Source organism: Salvelinus fontinalis, chromosome 26 (assembly GCF_029448725.1).
Source record: "Salvelinus fontinalis isolate EN_2023a chromosome 26, ASM2944872v1, whole genome shotgun sequence".
In the NCBI taxonomy this organism is placed as follows: Eukaryota; Metazoa; Chordata; class Actinopteri; order Salmoniformes; family Salmonidae; genus Salvelinus; species Salvelinus fontinalis.
Genome location: NC_074690.1, coordinates 17,880,243 through 17,901,442, shown reverse-complemented (window position 1 = coordinate 17,901,442; position 21,200 = coordinate 17,880,243). Strand labels below are relative to the sequence as shown.

Sequence of the window (21,200 nt, the reverse complement as noted above, 5' to 3'; positions counted from 1 at the left end):
AGAATTTTGTCTTCTCTGATTTCGCTATAACATGTTTGATCTTTTGCAGGGTCTTATAATTATCAATTATTTATAATAAATGATAATACAAGAGTTATTCAAATATATTTCCAAATGGATTGCTACTTAGATTAAAAAAAAAAAATCCATATGTTAACTGCATTGATTACTTTAAAATGGAGATAAACAAGGTTACCACATTAATTATATTGTCTTCCACAGGAGGATTGATCATTTTATAGATGTTAAATTAGCCATACACAGATTGTCAGTTTAATTAATTAAGACTAATCAACTAAACAAAACAACAAAGTTCATTGCTGGGGTGGTTGAAAGCAGTATGTGAATTTGTTGTTGCATGTTAACAGAGTTACCATCTACTAGATCTAAACATGTGTGTTGATGTTTGAGAATCTACAGATAATCTACAAGTTTCAGTGGTGCTGAAAGTGTGAGTAAATTTAAGGAACATGGCCAGGGAAGTCAATGGAGGAATAGAGTCATCTGCTGGCAAGAGCATACATTGCAGTAGATATATCTGTTGGTACCATCCACACAATCATATACTATGTTCATTACATAGTCTCTAGAACTCTAGGGATGAACTTTGAACCGCGCAAGAGATAGTTCATCCACCTCTCTTATCTCTCAGCTATGAGTGGGAAACACCGTCAGCCTGGTTATCAGGTTTGAGTTGAGTTAAAAGTCTGTACAATATTGACATTGGCAGTAGGAGACATTTGTTAAGCCCATACCAATACTGCTTGTGTCTGCGAGACATCATATTATAAATTATTCAAAGCCAATACCTTCAAAATTAAATGAAATTCAGGTGGAATTCACTCTCATCTCATATACAGTATGTTGGCATATAAAATATTGTGTGTTTGATAAAACTCTATGATGTACGTAGATGGATAAAGAAAATCCAATCTGCATAGAGAAGTTATTGCAAAGCTTCAGCCCATGCGCTGATAAACACCATTCACACAGTGAGAGTTATAGTCCCATTGCTACACTGTGAAGATTCTGCCCAGTCCTTTTTCATGATGTACTCAGACGTGGTGCCATCCCCTTCTTTGAAATGCACCATAAGTCTCAATGGGGAACATTTAGTCATTTTGCACTTGATAGTCATGTTGTCGTTGATGAACTGGACAGTACACTTGCTAGGGTGTGGGCTCTCGTCCAAGCCTTGGAAGGGGGTGGCTTTGGCGCTAGAAGAGAAATTACCTGGACACACCAGCTGGTCCCTCTCTAAGGAGACCAGACCCTGTCCTGTCAAAGGCTCAGGGCCTTTACAATACACATTACTCAGGTCCTCCACCAAGTGACTGTGCTCCGCCACATAGTCATACAGATATAGCATGTGGCAGTCGCAGCTCCAGGGGTTCCTGCGCAGTCTCATCACGTTCTCGTGTAAGAACGTGTCAAAGAAGCCCTGAGGAAGGGTCTGGAGGTTGTTCTCTGAGAGGTACAGCTGCTCCAAGAAGGCCTGGTCCTCAAACAGCATGGCCTCCAGAGAGCTCAGGTTGTTATTCTGCAGGTGGACAATTTCAATCTTGGTGAGATCTTGGAAGATAGTTCCCGGCAGCGATGTGAGCTGGTTCTCCGAGAGGTCCAGGTTTTGCAGGCCCGTCAGGTTCCGAAAGATGTCCTCTGGAAGGTTAGTGAGCTGGTTCATTGACAGAAACAGGTGTGTGAGACTGGTTAGACGACCAAACGAGTCAGGCGAAAGCTGAACCAGCCTGTTGCCTTTGAGATCCAGCTCTTTCAAGCCAACGGGAAAGGTTCCAGAACTCACATTTGTGATCAAGTTGCTGCGAAGGTTCAGCTCCTCTAGTTTCTGTAAATGTGAAAAGACACCCTGAGGGAGGTAAGATATCTGGTTTCCCTGCAGGCAAAGCTCTTTCACGTGGGAGATGTTGTGGAAAGTGTCGGGCAAGAGGACGTTGATCATATTGTAGCCTAGTTTGAGGGACTCTAGCTGGGACAAGCCGCTGAGGAGCTCCTTGTCCACCCCTGTGAGCATGTTCAGGGACAGGTCAAGAGCGTGAATACTCAGGTTCTGGAAGAGCTGCCTGGGCAGGTGAGAGATGATGTTGCCCTTCAGCTGAAGAGTCCTCAGCTTCTGAAGCGAACTGAAGAGGCCGTCATTCAGTGACTTGAACCTGTTGAAGTTGAGCAAAAGTTTGGTGAGGTTTCTCTGCTTGCTGAAAGTTCCTAGGTTCAAACAATCCAGCCAAGAGTTGCCGCTGATCTCCAGCTCCTCGAGCCCGGTCAAGTGATCAAAGGCCATGGTGGAGACATCCCGCAGCAAATTGTTGAAGAAGACCAGCTTGGTGAGATGTCGGCTGTACTGCATCGTGATCGAGCCCAGGTGCGTCATTCCCGTCGTCATAATGACCAACTCCTTCACCTGTGTGGAGATGTTCGTGGGCATGCTTCTCATGCTCTCCTCAGAACACATCACCTTAGTCGGCGTGAAACACTGGCATCTGGGAGGACAATTTATGTCGGAAGTGTTCCCTTGGTAAGAGAGGTGGAGCATCAGCCATAACATGGAACCAAAGTCTTTCCACATTATTCACTGTAGAAATAGAATGAAGAGGTTTGAATTAAATGTATATTCTAATATTTCAAATACCTCTGTTCTTTGAGTGAGCACATTGAGTACAGTGGGCAAAAGGGAACACTTTTCCCAAATGTATTGGGTGAGGGGAATTACAATTCAGCTAGATGCTGACTTTGATGTTGACATCAAGCCTCCCTGATATTTAGCATTTCACAGAAAGTAATGCTATTAGCTAACCATTTTTAAGACATAGCAGGGCCATTGCTGACCGTTTGATATTCTGTTTCTTAATCTCATAATCAAGAAAACCAGTCATAACATACCTGTGTTTTGTATCTGTGTTTAGAATTCCCACAAAGCAGAGGAAATAAATTCCCTTGTGGATTTGAGGGCTGAGTCCAACTGAGTCCAGCACTGTGCAAATCCACCCACAACATACCTACATTAGGCAAGACAAACCCTTTGGCTGTTGGACAGATTCTGTCATTCAATCATTAGCTCACAGGGGACGGGGACGGGGCAGTTTCCGAAATCAAATGGGGCTGCTGAGATTCAACGTGGTTGGTATGATATACAGTAGATATAGCGGGCCCATTTTGGAGACACTCTACACTGGTCATTGGGCGCTGCACTGTGACTGCCCTCTGAATCAGCCTTGTGTGTGTGTGTGTGTGTGTGTGTGTGTGTGTGTGTGTGTGTGTGTGTGTGTGTGTGTGTGTGTGTGTGTGTGTGTGTGTGTGTGTGTGTGTGTGTGTGTGTGTGTGTGTGTGTGTGTGTGTGTGTGTGTGTGTGTGTGTGTGTGTGTGTGTGTCGGACATGTTGGGTTCAGGAAGCAGAAGAGAAATGTCCATCTCAAAGTATTATTTTATACCAGGCCATGTGCAAACACTTTTACCAGAGACCTTCCTAAAGCAATCAAGTGACTCGTAGTACATTGCTCATCACATTCTATTACAAACAGTAGCAGAGAAGAAGAAAAAAAACAAGACATGTTCTGGCTTGGATGATAATTTAAGTGTGAGACTTCACTAAACCGTTACTGCCGTCATGGGCCCCAGCTGAATCTCTTTTGAGTGCAATTTGCCTTGGAACAGTATAAGAATAATGTGACTTCTTACTTAAAACCGGAATTTCTATTGTACCTGAATTTGTATTTCTTGTTGTGTCATTTGACTACAGCAGGAAAATAATCCTGCGGCAACTGGAAATTTGAATTATTATGTGGATTATAATTAATGTACATATTTTGTAGGGGTTGCTACATTTCTCGTTAGGGAACATCAAGTCTGACATTTTAAAGTGGAAATGACAAACTTTAGAAGCCTTTTTAATCATTGAAAATTCTCAGCAACAGTGTGATCAAAAAACGTTATTATGTAAGATATACTTTTTTTCGACACAAAATTATGTTTTCCAATTATATTTTCTAGATGTAATGTAAATGGAGAAACTCCACTGACATAAAGTCATATTTTAAAGCTAAATCTGTCGAATTTGGAATAATAAAAAAATGATCTGTGTCAAAGTCGCTGTCTTCGTTGTAGTTGTAGAGTTCTGAAGGCCTATTCAAATGATTCCATTCCTTATTGTGACATCATTAGAATAACATCACAGTGTTCTATTAATTTTATGAATATGATTCTGTGGTGATGCCCTCTCTGTCATCATGTATGGAATTATATGGTTCTGATGGAATTTGTTAGATTAGGTCTTTATGAAAGCAGGTTTGTGTGTCTTTTGTTCTCATGTTGTGTTGTTTTCTCAAGTGCGAAAAGGGGCTAGAAAAGGTGTCATTCATTACCTTCATTCATGATCAAATACCTGATAGACTTAGTCTACCATTGGAAACGTGTTTTTTTCTATCAAGTCATTGGTAGCCTACGACTACATTTTCTTGATCAACTAAAGAAAACCTTTTGATCATGAAATAAAAACCTGTAAAAGAAACTGGTGTCACACTTCACTGCGCCCTTTAAAATAAGGACAAAAAACTTCCACTAGGCGGCAATTACAACCCATTTGCAAAATGAATGGAATTCCAGGACATTCCTACAGGTGGCCCCAAAGGATGCGCTGTGTGTAGACTAAATCCGGGAGGTACTGCGGGGGCCAGACAATATACACTGCTCAAAAAAATAAAGGGAACACTTAAACAACACAATGTAACTCCAAGTCAATCACACTTCTGTGAAATCAAACTGTCCACTTAGGAAGCAACACTGATTGACAATAAATGTCACATGCTGTTGTGCAAATGGAATAGACAAAAGGTGGAAATTATAGGCAATTAGCAAGACACCCCCCAAAACAGGAGTGATTCTGCAGGTGGTGACCACAGACCACTTCTCAGTTCCTATGCTTCCTGGCTGATGTTTTGGTCACTTTTGAATGCTGGCGGTGCTCTCACTCAAGTGGTAGCATGAGACGGAGTCTACAACCCACACAAGTGGCTCATGTAGTACAGTTCATCCAGGATGGCACATCAATGCGAACTGTGGCAAAAAGGTTTGCTGTGTCTGTCAGCGTAGTGTCCAGAGCATGCAGGCGCTACCAGGAGACAGGCCAGTACATCAGGAGACGTGGAGGAGGCCGTAGGAGGGCAACAACCCAGCAGCAGGACCGCTACCTCCGCCTTTGTGCAAGGAGGTGCACTGCCAGAGCCCTGCAAAAAGACCTCCAGCAGGCCACAAATGTGCATGTGTCTGCTCAAACGGTCAGAAACAGACTCCATGAGGGTGGTATGAGGGCCCGACGTCCACAGGTGGGGGTTGTGCTTACAGCCCAACACCGTGCAAGACGTTTCGCATTTGCCAGAGAACACCAAGATTGGCAAATTCGCCACTGGCGCCCTGTGCTCTTCACAGATGAAAGCAGGTTCACACTGAGCACATGAGCACATGTGACAGACGTGACAGAGTCTGGAGACGCCGTGGAGAACGTTCTGCTGCCTGCAACATCCTCCAGCATGACCGGTTTGGCGATGGGTCAGTCATGGTGTGGGGTGGCATTTCTTTGTGGGGCCGCACAGCCCTCCATGTGCTCGCCAGAGGTAGCCTGACTGCCATTAGGTACCGAGATGAGATCCTCAGACCCCTTGTGAGACCATATGCTGACACATGCACATTTGTGGCCTGCTGGAGGTCATTTTGCAGGGCTTTGGCAGTGCACCTCCTTGCACTAAGGCGGAGGTACCGGTCCTGCTGCTGGGTTGTTGCCCTCCTACGGCCTCCTCCACGTCTCCTGATGTACTGGCCTGTCTCCTGGTAGTGCCTGCATGCTCTGGACACTACGCTGACAGACACAGCAAACCTTTTTGCCACAGTTCGCATTGATGTGACATCCTGGATGAACTGCATTAGCTAAGCCACTTGTGTGGGTTGTAGACTCCGTCTCATGCTACCACTTGAGTGAGAGCACCGCCAGCATTCAAAAGTGACCAAAACATCAGCCAGGAAGCATAGGAACTGAGAAGTGGTCTGTGGTCACCACCTGCAGAATCACTCCTGTTTTGGGGGGTGTCTTGCTAATTGCCTATAATTTCCACCTTTTGTCTATTCCATTTGCACAACAGCATGTGACATTTATTGTCAATCAGTGTTGCTTCCTAAGTGGACAGTTTGATTTCACAGAAGTGTGATTGACTTGGAGTTACATTGTGTTGTTTAAGTGTTCCCTTTATTTTTTTGAGCAGTGTATATATATATGTAACATATATATATATGTTTTTATGGATATCGCGAGCAACAACCGAATAAGCACATTTTGAATAACATAGACTACCTACAGTAGAAAAGAGGAGAGTATCTTCATTCTATTAATGCCAACTTTATTTTTCAACCTAATATTGAGCAAGTGACACTCATTGAAGCCAATGACACTCACTGGAGTATCTGACAAATGCTTTGAATAAGCACCTGTCAATAGGCTACCAGTAAGGCTGAATGCTGGTAAGCTTTCTTAACTTCAACATACATGTTTTGCCATGGCTAACCTTTGTTTAACCAGCAAAACAGCTGCTCTTACCGAAAATGTGTTTGGAATTACCTTTCTAGCAAGTGGGCAATATTAGAGTTTACACTTCCTCCAATGATAATGTGGGTAGGTCAAAATAATGAAAAAACGATCTCCCAAATCTATTCATTTTAAAACGTTGATTAGCTTAATCTTGCTATTACCATTCAGCTGGTGATAAGACAAGATATGTGATTTTTTTTTTTAAACAATGTATGGTGAGGTCTCCCTGGGTCGCCGGTTTGCCTGGGAGGGGGTCCCTGGGCAAGAAAAGGTTGAAGGAACTAAATTACTAAATGTAAACTACACCTTTACCAGAGCGCCAAATAAACGCAGATTGACGTTAATTGGGATGAGTCTTGTCCTGGAGACAGAACTGAGTTATTTCTGCAAGATGGGCCAGCTGAAAAGTCAAAATTGGCTATATTGTACAAATTCTTGAAAACAAAAATTGCTTTTTGGTCTTGATTTAAGGTTAGGGTTAGGCATTAGGGTTAGCAGCGTGGTTAGTGTTAGGGTTAAAGTTAGGGTAAGGTTTAAAATCAGATGTTATGACTTTGTGGCTGTGCCATCTAGTGACCACTCTGCGGAGCTGCCTCCAGAATAAGATTCATGACAAAAAACGCTAAACTGCCAACCAAGCGCAGACTGAAATATCAAAGATGTTCTATTATATTGACAAGAAAGTAAAGTGACCGCTCCAACAATGGAAAATACATGTCCTCAACGATGGAGGCAGGCGGGAGGAGGCGAGATCACGTGGGACCATTCTAGCCAATGAGAGGGTAGATACGCGTGTGACTAGGCAGAACTCCGATATAGAATAAGTGTTTTCAAAGTTGCCGAAATGCCACGGGCGTCCACTTATATCAGTGCATTTGTAATAACCTAACTATTACGAAACTTATATTCGATCAAATAATGCTCTTGTAGCAAATTAGCAATTCCATTTTTATTGACCAAATTCGATACTCTCTCATTGGCCATAAAATAAAATCCTCACTTCGTGGTCTTATTTTCGTGGACAGATTTTGGGCGGAGTAACCCCTCTCGCTTTATCTCTTCATCTCTAGTTGTACCTGAAGTTTCGAGGACCCTTCTGGAATTTGGGATTTTATGTGGATTTTATGTGAATACTGAGTGGACCCAATTCATCTCTTCTATATTATTGAGGGTTTATCTTTCATTTATTAACCATTTATTTAGTGAAATGGCAAACGCGGGGATACAGCTCCTTGGATTCGTCTTGTCTTTTTTTGGCTTCATCGGGTTGATAGCATCCACGATCATGGCCGAGTGGAAACTGTCATCCTATGCTGGGGACAACATCATAACGGCGCAAGCCATGTACGAGGGGCTTTGGAAGTCTTGTGTGTCACAGAGCACTGGTCAAATCCAGTGTAAAGTGTACGATTCTCTGCTCCAACTAACGGGTAATTTATTACTTGAATTGATTTTTCATGCTATACAGTACTATAAAAACAATTATTAACGATTTATCAAGCCTTTTTCATGGTTCAAAACTTGGTATCAGAAGGCCTATAAATTACTCCACATCTGTAAAGTGTTCATAAAATACTTGATACTACTCCACTGTTGGAACTAGGAACACGAGCATTTCACTACACCCGCAATAACATCTGCTAAATATGTGTATGTGACCAATAAAGTAAATTAATCTGATCTTTGAAAAAATGCATTACCCTACAATAGACTAAGTGAGGCTTAAGAACGTATCCCCCCATGCTACAGAAGATCTCATGCATGTACAGACAAGTCTTGAGAATGCCAAGGATAACCATCATGCCTGCTCCCCATGGTAACAGAGGAAAACACATGAGCTCCAACTACACTAGGTTTAAACCCCAACCCCATTGTGCGTCAGTGTCTGATACAATGGAAATCTGAAGTCCATATTAATTCAAAATCCAATTTCTTAACAAATGTTTGAAGAATGTTTTAATAAAGCAACAATGCCCGGGTGGGTGTGGTACAGTATATTACCAATATACCATGGCTAAGGGCTGTTCTTACGCACAACGCAACACGGAACGCCTGGATATATTCCTTAGCCGTGGTATATTGGCAATATACCACAAAACCCAGAGGTGCCTTATTGCTATTATAAACTGGTTACCAACTTAATTAAAGCAGTAGGCTTTCAGCCTATCAGCATTCACGCCTCGAACCACCCAGTTTATAATTAACATTCAGCATTTTCCTCGTCAATTGAACCTGCATTTGTTTTACTTTCGAGGTGATGAGACGCCATAACATTTGCATTCCTTCCCAATTATCCATTTTCTATTATAATTTTATTAGCTCTGAATACATTGAGAATATAATATTATTTAGGCAATCTGATGTTATTCAGTAGCTAGGCTATATGTATGCCCTATGACGTATGTAATAACATGTAATGGCATAGTAATGACAATCATTAAATATCAAATATGAAATTCTATTATTGATTGATTGTGTTATGCTGATGAAGGAGGACCCAAAAGCGACGTAATAGAAACAGAGTCTTTATTCCAGTTTTAAACAAACAATGATGTTCCTGGATATATCAAAGGTAATCCAAAACAGGAAACTGAAAACCTCTTGTCAGTAGAGAGGAACGACTGGAGACGCGACCCCAGACTGCAGGTCGCTTCAGGAAGGCACAGACCGTAGCTGACATAGACACCTGCTCACACGCAGCATCTGACAAATGCAAAAACACAACAGGGCGGAACAAGGACACAGAGCAGCTAACCTCAAACAAGAATCCGACAAAGACAGAAGCGGAAAACAGAGGGAGAAATAGGGACTCTAATCAGAGGGCAAAATAGGGGACAGGTGTGAAAGAGTAAATGAGGTCGTTAGGAGAATGAGAAACAGCTGGGAGCAAGAACGGAACGATAGAGAGAGAGAGCGGGAGAGGGAAAGAGGGAGGAGGAGAGAGAGAAATAGAAAGAGAGAAAGAACCTAATAAGACCAGCAGAGGGAAGCACAGGGACAAGACATGATGATCAAAGACAAAACATGACAGTACCCCCCCACTCACCAAGCGCCTCCTGGCGCACTCGAGGAGGAACCCTGGCGGCGACGAAGGAAATCATCAATCAACGAACGGTCCAGCACGTCCCGAGATGGAACCCAACTCCTCTCCTCAGGACCGTAACCCTCCCAATCCACTAAGTACTGGTGACCACGTCCCTGAGAACGCATGTCCATGATCCTCCGTTCCTTGTAAATAGGAGCGCCCTCGACAAGGACGGGAGGGAAGACGAACGGGGGCGCGAAGAACAGGCTTGACACAAGAGACATGGAAGACAGGGTGGACGCGACGAAGATGTCGCGGAAGAAGCAGTCGCACAGCGACAGGATTAACGACCTGAGAGACACGGAACGGACCAATGAACCGCGGAGTCAACTTGCGAGAAGCTGTCGTAAGGGAAAGGTTACGAGTGGAAAGCCACACTCTCTGACCGCGACAATACCTAGGACTCTTAATCCTACGTTTATTGGCGGCTCTCACAGTCCTCCCCGCAGACGAAGGCAGACCGGTAATAAAGTCTAAGGCGATCTGAGAACATGGTCGAGAAGGAATGGGAAGCGGTCTAAGACGACCGGCAGGAGGAGAGTTACCTGACTTAGTCTGCGCGCAGTCCGAACTAGCAGCCACAAAACGGCGCGTGTCCCGCTCCTGAGTAGGCCACCAAAACCGCTGGCGAATAGTAGCAAGCGTACCCCGAACGCCGGGGTGGCCAGCTAACTTGGCAGAATGAGCCCACTGAAGAACAGCCAGACGAGTAGAGACAGGAACGAACAGAAGGTTACTAGGACAAGCGCGCGGCGACGCAGTGTGAGTGAGTGCTTGCTTTACCTGTCTCTCAATTCCCCAGACAGTCAACCCGACAACACGCCCTTCAGGAAGAATCCCCTCGGGTTCGGTAGAAACCACTGGAGAACTAAAGAGACGGGATAAAGCATCAGGCTTGGTGTTCTTATTTCCCGGACGATAGGAAATCTCGAACTCGAAACGAGCGAAAAACAACGCCCAACGAGCTTGACGTGCATTAAGTCGTTTGGCAGAACGGATGTACTCAAGGTTCTTATGGTCAGTCCAAACGACAAAAGGAACGGTCGCCCCCTCCAACCACTGTCGCCATTCGCCTAAGGCTAAGCGGATGGCGAGCAGTTCGCGGTTACCCACATCATAGTTGCGTTCCGATGGCGACAAGCGATGAGAAAAGTAAGCGCAAGGATGGACCTTATCGTCAGACTGGAAGCGCTGGGACAGAATGGCTCCCACGCCCACCTCTGAAGCGTCAACCTCGACAATGAATTGTTTAGTGACGTCAGGAGTAACAAGGATAGGGGAGGATGTAAAACGCTTCTTGAGGAGATCAAAAGCTCCCTGGGCGGAACCGGACCACTTAAAGCAAGACTTGACAGAAGTCAGACCTGTGAGAGGAGCAGCCACTTGACCGAAATTACGAATGAAACGCCGATAGAAATTAGCGAAACCGAGAAAGCGCTGTAACTCGACACGTGACTTAGGAACGGGCCAATCGCTGACAGCCTGGACCTTAGCGGGATCCATCTGAATGCCTTCAGCAGACAGATAATCCTCGAGAGCCTTACGTTCGGAAGCCGACAGAGAGAATAATCTACCCCGAGGGGGAGTGGTCCCCGGAAGGAGATCAATACAACAATCATACGACCGGTGAGGAGGAAGAGAGTTGGCTCTGGACTGACTGAAGATCGTGCGTAGATCATGATATTCCTCCGGCACTCCTGTCACATCACCAGGCTCCTCCTGAGTAGAGGGGACAGAAGAAACAGGAGGGATAGCAGACATTAAACACTTCACATGACAAGAAACGTTCCAGGATAGGATAGAATTACTAGACCAATTAATAGAAGGATTATGACATACTAGCCAGGGATGACCCAAAACAACAGGTGTAACAGGTGAACAAAAAATCAAAAAAGAAATGGTCTCACTATGGTTACCAGATACTGTGAGGGTTAAAGGTAGTGTCTCACATCTGATACTGGGGAGAGGACTACCATCTAAGGCGAACATGGGTGTGAGCCTCCCTAACTGTCTGAGAGGAATGTCATGTTTCCGAGCCCATGCTTCGTCCATAAAACAACCCTCAGCCCCAGAGTCTATCAAGGCACTGCAGGAAGCAGCCGACCCGGTCCAGCGTAGATGGACCGACAAGGTAGTACAGGATCTTGATGGAGAGACCTGAGTAGTAGCGCTCACCCGTAGCCCTCCGCTTACTGATGAGCTCTGGCCTTTAACTGGACATGACATGACAAAATGTCCAGCAGAACCGCAATAGAAGCAAAGGCGGTTGGTGATTCTCCGTTCCCTCTCCTTAGTCGAGATGTGAATACCTCCCAGCTGCATGGGCTCAGTCTCTGAGCCGATGGAAGGAGATGGTTGAGATGCGGAGAAGGGAAACCCCGTTAACGCGAGCTCTCTTCCACGAGCTCGGTGACGAAGATCTACCCGTCGTTCTATGCGGATGGCGAGTGCAATCAAAGAGTCCACGCTGGAAGGAACCTCCCGGGAGAGAATCTCATCCTTAACCTCAGCGTGGAGTCCCTCCAGAAAACGAGCGAGCAACGCCGGCTCGTTCCAGTCACTGGATGCAGCAAGAGTTCGAAACTCTATAGAGTAATCCGTTATGGATCGATCACCTTGACATAGGGAAGCCAGACCCCTGGAAGCCTCCTTCCCAAAAACTGAACGATCAAAGACCCGTATCATCTCCTCCTTAAAGTTCTGATAAACTTTAGAACACTCAGCCCTTGCCTCCCAGATAGCTGTGCCCCACTCCCGAGCCCGACCAGTAAGGAGTGATATGACGTAAGCGATCCGAGCTCTCTCTCCAGAGTATGTGTTGGGCTGGAGAGAGAACACAATATCACACTGGGTGAGAAAGGAGCGACACTCAGTGGGCTGCCCAGAGTAACATGGTGGATTATTAACCCTAGGTTCCGGAGACTCGGAAGACCAGGAAGTAGCTTGTGGTACGAGACGAAGACTCTGAAACTGTCCTGAGAGATCGGAGACCTGAGCGGCCAGGGTCTCAACGGCATGACGAGCAGCAGACAATTCCTGCTCGTGTCTGCCGAGCATTGCTCCCTGGATCTTGACGGCAGTGTTGAGAGAATCCGTAGTCGCTGGGTCCATTCTTGGTCGGATTCTTCTGTTATGCTGATGAAGGAGGACCCAAAAGCGACGTAATAGAAACAGAGTCTTTATTCCAGTTTTAAACAAACAATGATGTTCCTGGATATATCAAAGGTAATCCAAAACAGGAAACTGAAAACCTCTTGTCAGTAGAGAGGAACGACTGGAGACGCGACCCCAGACTGCAGGTCGCTTCAGGAAGGCACAGACCGTAGCTGACATAGACACCTGCTCACACGCAGCATCTGACAAATGCAAAAACACAACAGGGCGGAACAAGGACACAGAGCAGCTAACCTCAAACAAGAATCCGACAAAGACAGAAGCGGAAAACAGAGGGAGAAATAGGGACTCTAATCAGAGGGCAAAATAGGGGACAGGTGTGAAAGAGTAAATGAGGTCGTTAGGAGAATGAGAAACAGCTGGGAGCAAGAACGGAACGATAGAGAGAGAGAGCGGGAGAGGGAAAGAGGGAGGAGGAGAGAGAGAAATAGAAAGAGAGAAAGAACCTAATAAGACCAGCAGAGGGAAGCACAGGGACAAGACATGATGATCAAAGACAAAACATGACAGATTGTGTCTTCTGTCCTTTCTCTTGCCCCCAGGGATGGTGCAGGGCACACGAGGTCTCATGGTGGGTGCCATCCTGCTGGCTGGCATTGCCATCCTGGTGGCCATGGTGGGCATGAAGTGTACCACCTGTCTGGCTGAGGACCAGGAGCAGAAGCGCAAAGTTGCCCTGACTGGAGGAATCGTCATCATTATCGCAGGTGGGGCTTATAGTCCACACAGTGCCATGCAATAGATCTTTATTCATCTATTTGCATGAATCTTGTTCTTCTTTTTTTGTTTGTTGCTGAAACAGTTCCCGACTTGACACACCAAAGAAAGTGTTATACAAAGGTGTTGACTAAAGAAACAACACACTGGAAGTCATGCTAACTAGTAGTTAGTACCTCAGCCACATGTTTCAAAATAGTACGGGGTACTTCCTTTTAAACTTGATGTCATGTTTCCTCTGCCTACCCTGTCATTTCATATTGCATTACAAGCCCACATTTTTTTTCAACCAGATTCTTTCTACATAAATATCTATTGATGATTTTTCCTATGATGTTGTCCTCCTGTCACTTAGGTCTGTGTGCTCTGGTGGGGACTTCCTGGTACGGGAACAGAATAGCAAAGGAATTCTACGACCCCTTCACTCCTACAAACTCCAGGTGTGCTGTCATTATCATTTGGACAGGGGACTAGGAAGGCTTTGTTTGTCTTCGGGGAGAATCATAACCTAGCTGGGTTTTGCGTAAATTATGCAATATATTACGATTGTGTGAATATTATAGATACGCAATATTTCAAGGTTGCAGTTGTGCCTCTATACATAACTTACCATAATCAATGTTTAGTTCTTGATTGATATTGTTATTGAAATGTCTATCTGCAGGTATGAGTTTGGCAAGGCCCTGTTCGTAGGTTGGGGTTCTGCCTGCCTCACCATCATAGGTGGAGCCTTCCTTTGTTGCAACTGCTCCAGTAAAGGCTCAGGAAAGTCCTCCCGCTACCCCCCGAACCACTCCGCTGCCCCGGCAGGCAGAGACTACGTCTAGAGCCTGGGGATATCCAGAAGACCAGGGTCGTGTTCATTAGGGTAGAGGTTTCAAAATGTTGTGCAACGGAAAAATCGAAAACAAGCCTTTACTTACTGGTCGGGTAGTGCCTTCCCGTTTCACTCCATTTAAGTCCGTTTTTCTCTGTTTTGTGCTGAACATGACCCACCTCCATCCATCCGCTCTCTATTCAGGGTACAGCACTGCCTAGGGTCAAAGCTGGGGTTATTTTTTGTTGATTTGATGGTTGGTTTGGTTGAATTCATGATTTCTGGCATTTTCATTTCTGGTTGTTTTACTGTGAGACTCTCCACTAGCAAGCAATATATCCATGGTGCATACATACAGTACTCATACAGTACTCTATTACTATTTTCACACTATCGATTCAACCCAAACTGCACTGTGCTGGCTCTGATGTTTTCTTTTTACACTGTTCATGATTCCAGCAACTATGGTGGATGCGTAACGAGGACAGCACTGTTCAGCTCGGCCCCGCTTAGGTCGGCCCAGTAGTGTGAAAATAGTATTTGTGTGTAGTTTGAGATGTACAGTGCATTATATTTAGACCCCTTGACTTTTTCCAGGTTTTGTTACATTACAGCCTTATTCTAAAATGTATTAAATTGTTTCCCCCCCTCATCAATTTATACACAATACCCCATAATGACAAAGCAAAAACAGTTTATTTTTTATTTTAGCAAATGTATAAAAAATTGAAATATCACATTTACATAAGTATTCAGACCCTTTACTCAGTACTTTGTTGAAGCACCTTTGGCAGCGATTACAGCCTTGAGTCTTCTTGGGTATGATGCTCCAAGCTTGCCACACCTGTATTTAGGGAGTTTGTCCCATTCTTCTCTGCAGATCCTCTCAAGCTCTTTGTGTTAAACGCTCTACAACAAAGCAGTAAGATATCTACACAGTAACTAAATTAGATCTATAGTTCTCTCCTGTCTCCCGTTAGCTCCTGCGTTATATTTTGAAAAGGGAGTTGTCTCGACTTGATTTGTGCTGATATACCTTGTGCCTGCAGTAACACGCCTCTGAGGGTCTTTAGAACATTTGAGAGGAATTTCTAGAAAATAATTTATATTTAAAAATCACCATTGAATTTTCAATAGATATGAACATGTATATCCCACTCTCAATTATGTATTATTATTGACAATATTCATGTTTATTTAACTGTATCCAAATTTAGACTAAAACTAGTGAAATAAAGAATTAACATTCTCATCCTTGATGTTCCAACATGCATACTGTAGGCAAAAACTTTACTCCTCTCCAAGGAAATCATAGGTAACTTTCTTCCACATACTATCTTTAGAATGGGTTTCAATACAGTCGTTGGTTTCAATAAACAATCCTTTGCGGTAAAATGTGTAACCCCAGGGTTCTGATTTCACGGCACGCCCAGTCATCCTAACAGAGCCAAGATGCTGGGGAGTGACTAAACCAAAAGGAATTCTTCATATCTCCAACAACCTGCCTTTACATGTTCCTGGAACCTTCTCTCTGCTGGGAGAGGGAGTTGTCCTCTGAATTTAGCCTCAGCCATCCAATGTCACCTCTATTCACCATATCCACCCATGTTAGAATTCAATCCACTGACACAACTTTACTTATGAATGTTAGAGCAGGTAATTATAGTGAAATAACTAAAGTGATATAAAAAGAGATTGTTGTGATTTTTCTATTGAAATAATGCTGTGTAAGTTCTTAGCACTATCGCTAGGCTAATGTTTAAAACCTGAGTTGAGTTTTCCAGTTGCAGCTGTGCCTCTTTAACTGTCCAGTACAACAGTATAGGACTATAAAGCAAGCGCACATGACCTGAAACATCCTCCTGGATCTGAAGGGGGTCACAAGAACAGATCAGGTTGGCTATAGACTGATCCAGAAACAGTGCCTAGCTCCAGGGCCCTAGCTCCTATGTACTTCTTAGAGGTCTGAAAAAGTTGGATAGGTATGAGGAAATTGTTATCTTTAACCTGATAGGGGGAATGCTAGCCATATTTCTCAAACCCATCTACTCCTTTCAAATCAACTAAGGTGCTTGGGGACTGCGGTTAGAGGTGTAGTTTACGAACCACCCAAAGGTTTTCACTCTTGCACTGATTTCTTAGCAGACAGCACCACCCTCTGGCGCCACCTATAATTGATGTTTAATATTGTACTATGTTCATTGTTCATCAGGAAAAATTGTATTTTAAAGCCCAAAAGGGACAGAGATCCTTGGGAGATCAAAGAAGTTATACTGTAATGGCCAGTAAGTCTGAGGGCATCATTTGAGGGGTTATATCATGAAAAACATGTAGCAACCCAATCAATCTCTCTCTCCCACGAATAAGCATTCATAAACAACTTACACAATTTATTACAATCATAATCATTTATGAAGCATTCAAAACATAAATAAATATGTATTAGTGTAACAGTTTAACTTTCGTCCGTCCCCTCGCCCCTACCCGGGCTCGAGCAAGGGGGAACAACTACTTCAGGTCTCAGAGCGAGTGACGTCACCGATTGAAACGCTATTAGCGCGCACCACCGCTAACTAGCTAGCCACTTCACATCGGTTACATTAGCATACATTTCATAAATACTTATTCATGTAAAGGATTATACAGTGTCAAGAATTGATACGTTAGAAAACTCCCATACCGTGATAACGGAAAAGCAATCTCCAAAGAAAACGCCATACCTGGCCATACCTGACCATACCTGCCGCCACATAGATGCTGTATGTACAACCAGGAATTGCCTTGCAGGTAAAAGACCACTAGAGGACAGCAGAGATCCAAGTTAGATGATTGGATCACAGGCACCTCCTGTGGCGATAAGAGCTACTAGAGATAATTTGTGTTGAGTATTTATCGTCTTGGCCGTTTAAACAAGTGATCCCAGAAGGCTAAACAGCAACGTCTAGCTGGGGAGATAAGCAGGATGAACAAAGTGTGCTAATTGACGACTATCGCCGAGGTAAATTATCTGAGTTCAGTAACAGTAATTAATTCACATTAGTAGGTTATTTTCTTACACTGGGGTCAATTTAATTTCAAGATATGACTGTAATCGTTCCATGACTTGTATTGATAGTAGCGAAAAAGGCATTTAGACTGACGAAATGCATTCGCACAGCAGCACTTAACACAAGGCATGGTAGGCTACCCACTTTAACATCAGTGTTTCAGACCTGGATTACATCCAGCTGCTACTAATGCAATCACAGCGACAGCTGTGCTGCTCGCAAATGCAGACATTTCAACTGCATGGCACAGTGTGTCTGGTATGTGTCAAACCTAAATGACAAATGGAAATCCATTGCATTATCAACATCCCGTTTTACAAACGCACTCGAAATATTACAGGATGTAGGTGTAACAGTATAATTTTAGGGCGTCCCCTCGCCCCGACCCGGGCGCGAACCAGGGACCCTCTGCACACATCAACAACAGTTACCCACGAAGTGTCGTTACCCATCACTCCACAAAGGCCGCGGCCCTTGCAGAGCAAGGGGAACCACTACTTCAAGGTCTCAAAGCGAGTAAAGTAACCGATTGAAACGCTATTAGCGCGCACCACCGCTAACTAGCTAGCCATTTCACATCCGTTACATAGGATCTTAATTCGACTTTGTTGCTGAGAAGAATTAGGTTTAAAAGGTGTAAAAAGTCTTCTAATGTTTGTAATTTACACTTTAAAAATGTCAGACTTGATTTACCCTCACGATAATGTATCAACCACTTCAGAAAATGATGTGTGAGGCACCCATTAGATATATATCTAAATTCAACAAAGTTTCGGACAAAGATTTTGTCCTTTCTCCTTGCTTTTGAATGAAGCTATACTTGTTCACTGTATCATATAGACTTTGAACAAGTATATCTTCATTCAAAAGCAAGGAGAAAGGACTAACTCTTTGTCAGAAAACTTTGTTGAATTTAGATATAAATTTAATGGGTGCCTCACACATCAAGCGTTTTTCTTATCAAAGACACACACAGCTCTGATTCATTCATGTGTGACGGAGCTTTGGAACTTTTAAATCATTTCATCCTATTACCCTCAAGCATGAATTAGCACAGACAACCACAGACATATAATGTTTACCAGTCATATTGCCAGGGTTAGAGGTTCCAAGCCTGTTCTGTTCATTCTATTTCTATGTGGACAACTGTGTCACACGGGGCCATGAGATGAGAAATAGATTCCTCTGAATTACATCCAGACCATAGAACCCCGCTGCCCAACCCTTCTCTTTGCCAAAAGATAATCAATGCTTCTCAGTCTGTGTGAGATACCATAATTTAGCTCAAAGAGGCCGTTCAAGTCTCAGGGAACAGTTTGTTCAATGTGAGTAGCCTAAAGAGGCCATTGGTGCATTCGCAGACAGCACTGTTTATCGACTGTTTAAACGACTTCTTTGGAAAGAGACAAAAGAAGGAATCCTGCATTTCTTGAAGTAAAGATTTTTTTACGTATCCAATAAGGTTCTTGTGAATTCAAGAGACTTAGTCAATAAGGAGATAGAATGGCAAAGGCTTGTACTGTACCATCATGACTACAGTAAGATATTCATTCTAGTTAAAAAGACTAAGATACTATTTTTGACTGTAGGGCTAGAAGCCATGTATACTCTAAATCCATTGCACAAGCCATTATGTAATTAACCCATATTACGTCTGTTGCCATACACCTGCCACTGAGCTTCCACCTGAAACTGAGCTGCCAACGAGTTTAGCATTTCCAAAGCTCTCTCCAGCAGCAGACTCCCTGAAGAAGAATCTGTGGTGACGCTGCTTCTGGATTAACACTTTAAAGTCTGATTATTCGAGCTTCACGGACTGTTCGTATTCCTCAACCTAACGTGACCTCTAATGAAAACTTCACACGGGACTGGAAAACCGGAGAGTGTTGGCATTTAGGCTAAAGAATGTGGGACCACTAAGGGTTAACCGGTTCACCGGTACACCGGAGAGAGTTGGCATTAAGTACAAAGTCCATGGGTTAAACCAGGCAGAAACACCTGTCAGGAATCTCTCTTTGACAAGAAGTGAGATTAGTTCACATTAGTGTACTACTTGATTAGTGTCTGGGGCCTCCAATCGTCATCACGGACCAAGGATTGTAAATCAAGTGACTGACCCATAACAATAACACTGGGATGGCACAGAAGCTAAGAGGAGAGAGTTGGCCACTGGAAGGCCTGATCAGAACGGTAATAATTACCAGTATCTCTGCTTCGTTGAGTCCACATGGTGTTGACTAATTTACAAATTAACTGACTAATTGACCTTCGGGTGATGATACAGTATGTCACCAGCACATACACAGCTAACAGCAGCATTTTCATTATCGAAAAGTTACATACAGAAACTGTATTTACACAAATTAAATTGTATGAGACATCACCGGTTATGGTCCATTGCAGTTTGTAATAGTAATTGTAATGGAAACTCACTGCAAAGCCAGTGATCTGACTTTGCAGAAGATAGTGGGGTTAGGACCCATAGGATCCAACAAAAGGAGAACTAGGCGTAAAGAATTAGTGATGCAGGAAACCGATGTGTGCTTTTAGAGGTCAACTCACATAGGTCAAAACATGTATATAAGATCATGGCAACTTGGAAAGACACACCTTAACCTCTGGCTTCAGATCATCTTCAACTGTTGGTATTTTTTATTTGAAGCTGAATATGAGTCAACATGGAGAGTTATTCGCAGTCGAGATCATCTTCGTTAAGATAAATGAATGAGGGCCTCCTGGGTGGCGCAGTGGTCTAGGGCACTGCATCGCAGTGCTAACTGCGCCACCAGAGTCTCTGGGTTCGCGCCCAGGCTCTGTCGCAGCCGGCCGAGACCGGGAGGTCCGTGGGGCGACGCACAATTGGCATAGCGTCGTCCGGGGTAGGGAGGGTTTGGCCGGTAGGGATATCCTTGTCTCATCGCGCTCCAGCGACTCCTGTGGCGGGCCGGGCGCAGTGCGCGCCAACCAAGGGGGGCCAGGTACACGGTGTTTCCTCCGACACATTGGTGCGGCTGGCTTCCGGGTTGGAGGCGCGCTGTGTTAAGAAGCAGTACGGCTGGTTGGGTTGTGCTTCGGAGGACGCATGGCTTTCGACCTTCGTCTCTCCCGTGCCCGTACGGAAGTTGTAGCGATGAGACAAGGTAGTAATTAGTAGCGATTGGATACCACGAAAATTGGGGAGAAAATGGGATAAAAATTAAAAAAAAAAGATAAATGAATGAGATAATGCTCAGTTGATGTTGATTGCAATTGACTCGGCGTCGCTCAGCGAGTTGGAGTAGTGGGGGTGGGTTGGGGAAGGGGGGAAGACAATCTGAACAGCAGCATCTCCAGCAAACAGCATGTCCACAAAGCTCTCATCTCATTCTCAACAGCGTCATGAACTCCCTTGACCTGAACAAGCTGCGGGATCACGATGTACACCGGGAGAGGATGGAGGTTACCACGGCAACGTGTGTGTCATGCATTATGCTGTGAACTGTGATTATTTACCTCAGCCGGGAAGTTGCTGTCTTCATCCGCTCAGCAACGTGTGTGTGTCTGTGGGTATGTATGTGTGTGTATGCATCCATGCATTTGTGTGTGCACACAATACTGTGTGTGCGTGTATGTGTGTCTCTCTCCCTCTTTCATCTGCTTCATACCATTTTGTCACAGTATACTAAAATACACTACTGTGATTGTTTTAACAAGGTGGTCCTTGTTTACATGGAACACTGATGTCACCTAAAAGCATCTTCCTGCTCTGCTGTGCTCTAATTGATCACATCA

At 44.2% G+C, this 21,200-nt stretch overlaps 2 protein-coding genes across 2 annotated transcripts; one reads left to right on the top strand and one right to left on the bottom strand.

Annotated features, from left to right (window-relative positions):
- Nucleotides 1-222: 222 nt before the first annotated feature.
- zgc:153913 (carboxypeptidase N subunit 2) lies at nucleotides 223-3,006 on the bottom strand. The gene is made up of 2 exons (XM_055882759.1): nucleotides 2,899-3,006; nucleotides 223-2,590 (listed from the first exon to the last, which is right to left on the bottom strand). Exon 2 carries the CDS (start codon nucleotides 2,582-2,584, stop codon nucleotides 986-988), a length of 1,599 nt encoding a protein of 532 aa, XP_055738734.1. The 5' UTR covers nucleotides 2,585-2,590; nucleotides 2,899-3,006; the 3' UTR covers nucleotides 223-985.
- Nucleotides 3,007-7,400: 4,394 nt separating this feature from the next.
- Nucleotides 7,401-15,636, top strand: cldn1 (claudin 1). Its single transcript, XM_055882758.1, has 4 exons — nucleotides 7,401-8,019; nucleotides 13,391-13,555; nucleotides 13,921-14,005; nucleotides 14,230-15,636. Exons 1-4 carry the CDS (start codon nucleotides 7,797-7,799, stop codon nucleotides 14,390-14,392), a joined length of 636 nt encoding a protein of 211 aa, XP_055738733.1. The 5' UTR covers nucleotides 7,401-7,796; the 3' UTR covers nucleotides 14,393-15,636.
- The last annotated feature ends 5,564 nt before the right edge of the window (nucleotides 15,637-21,200 follow it).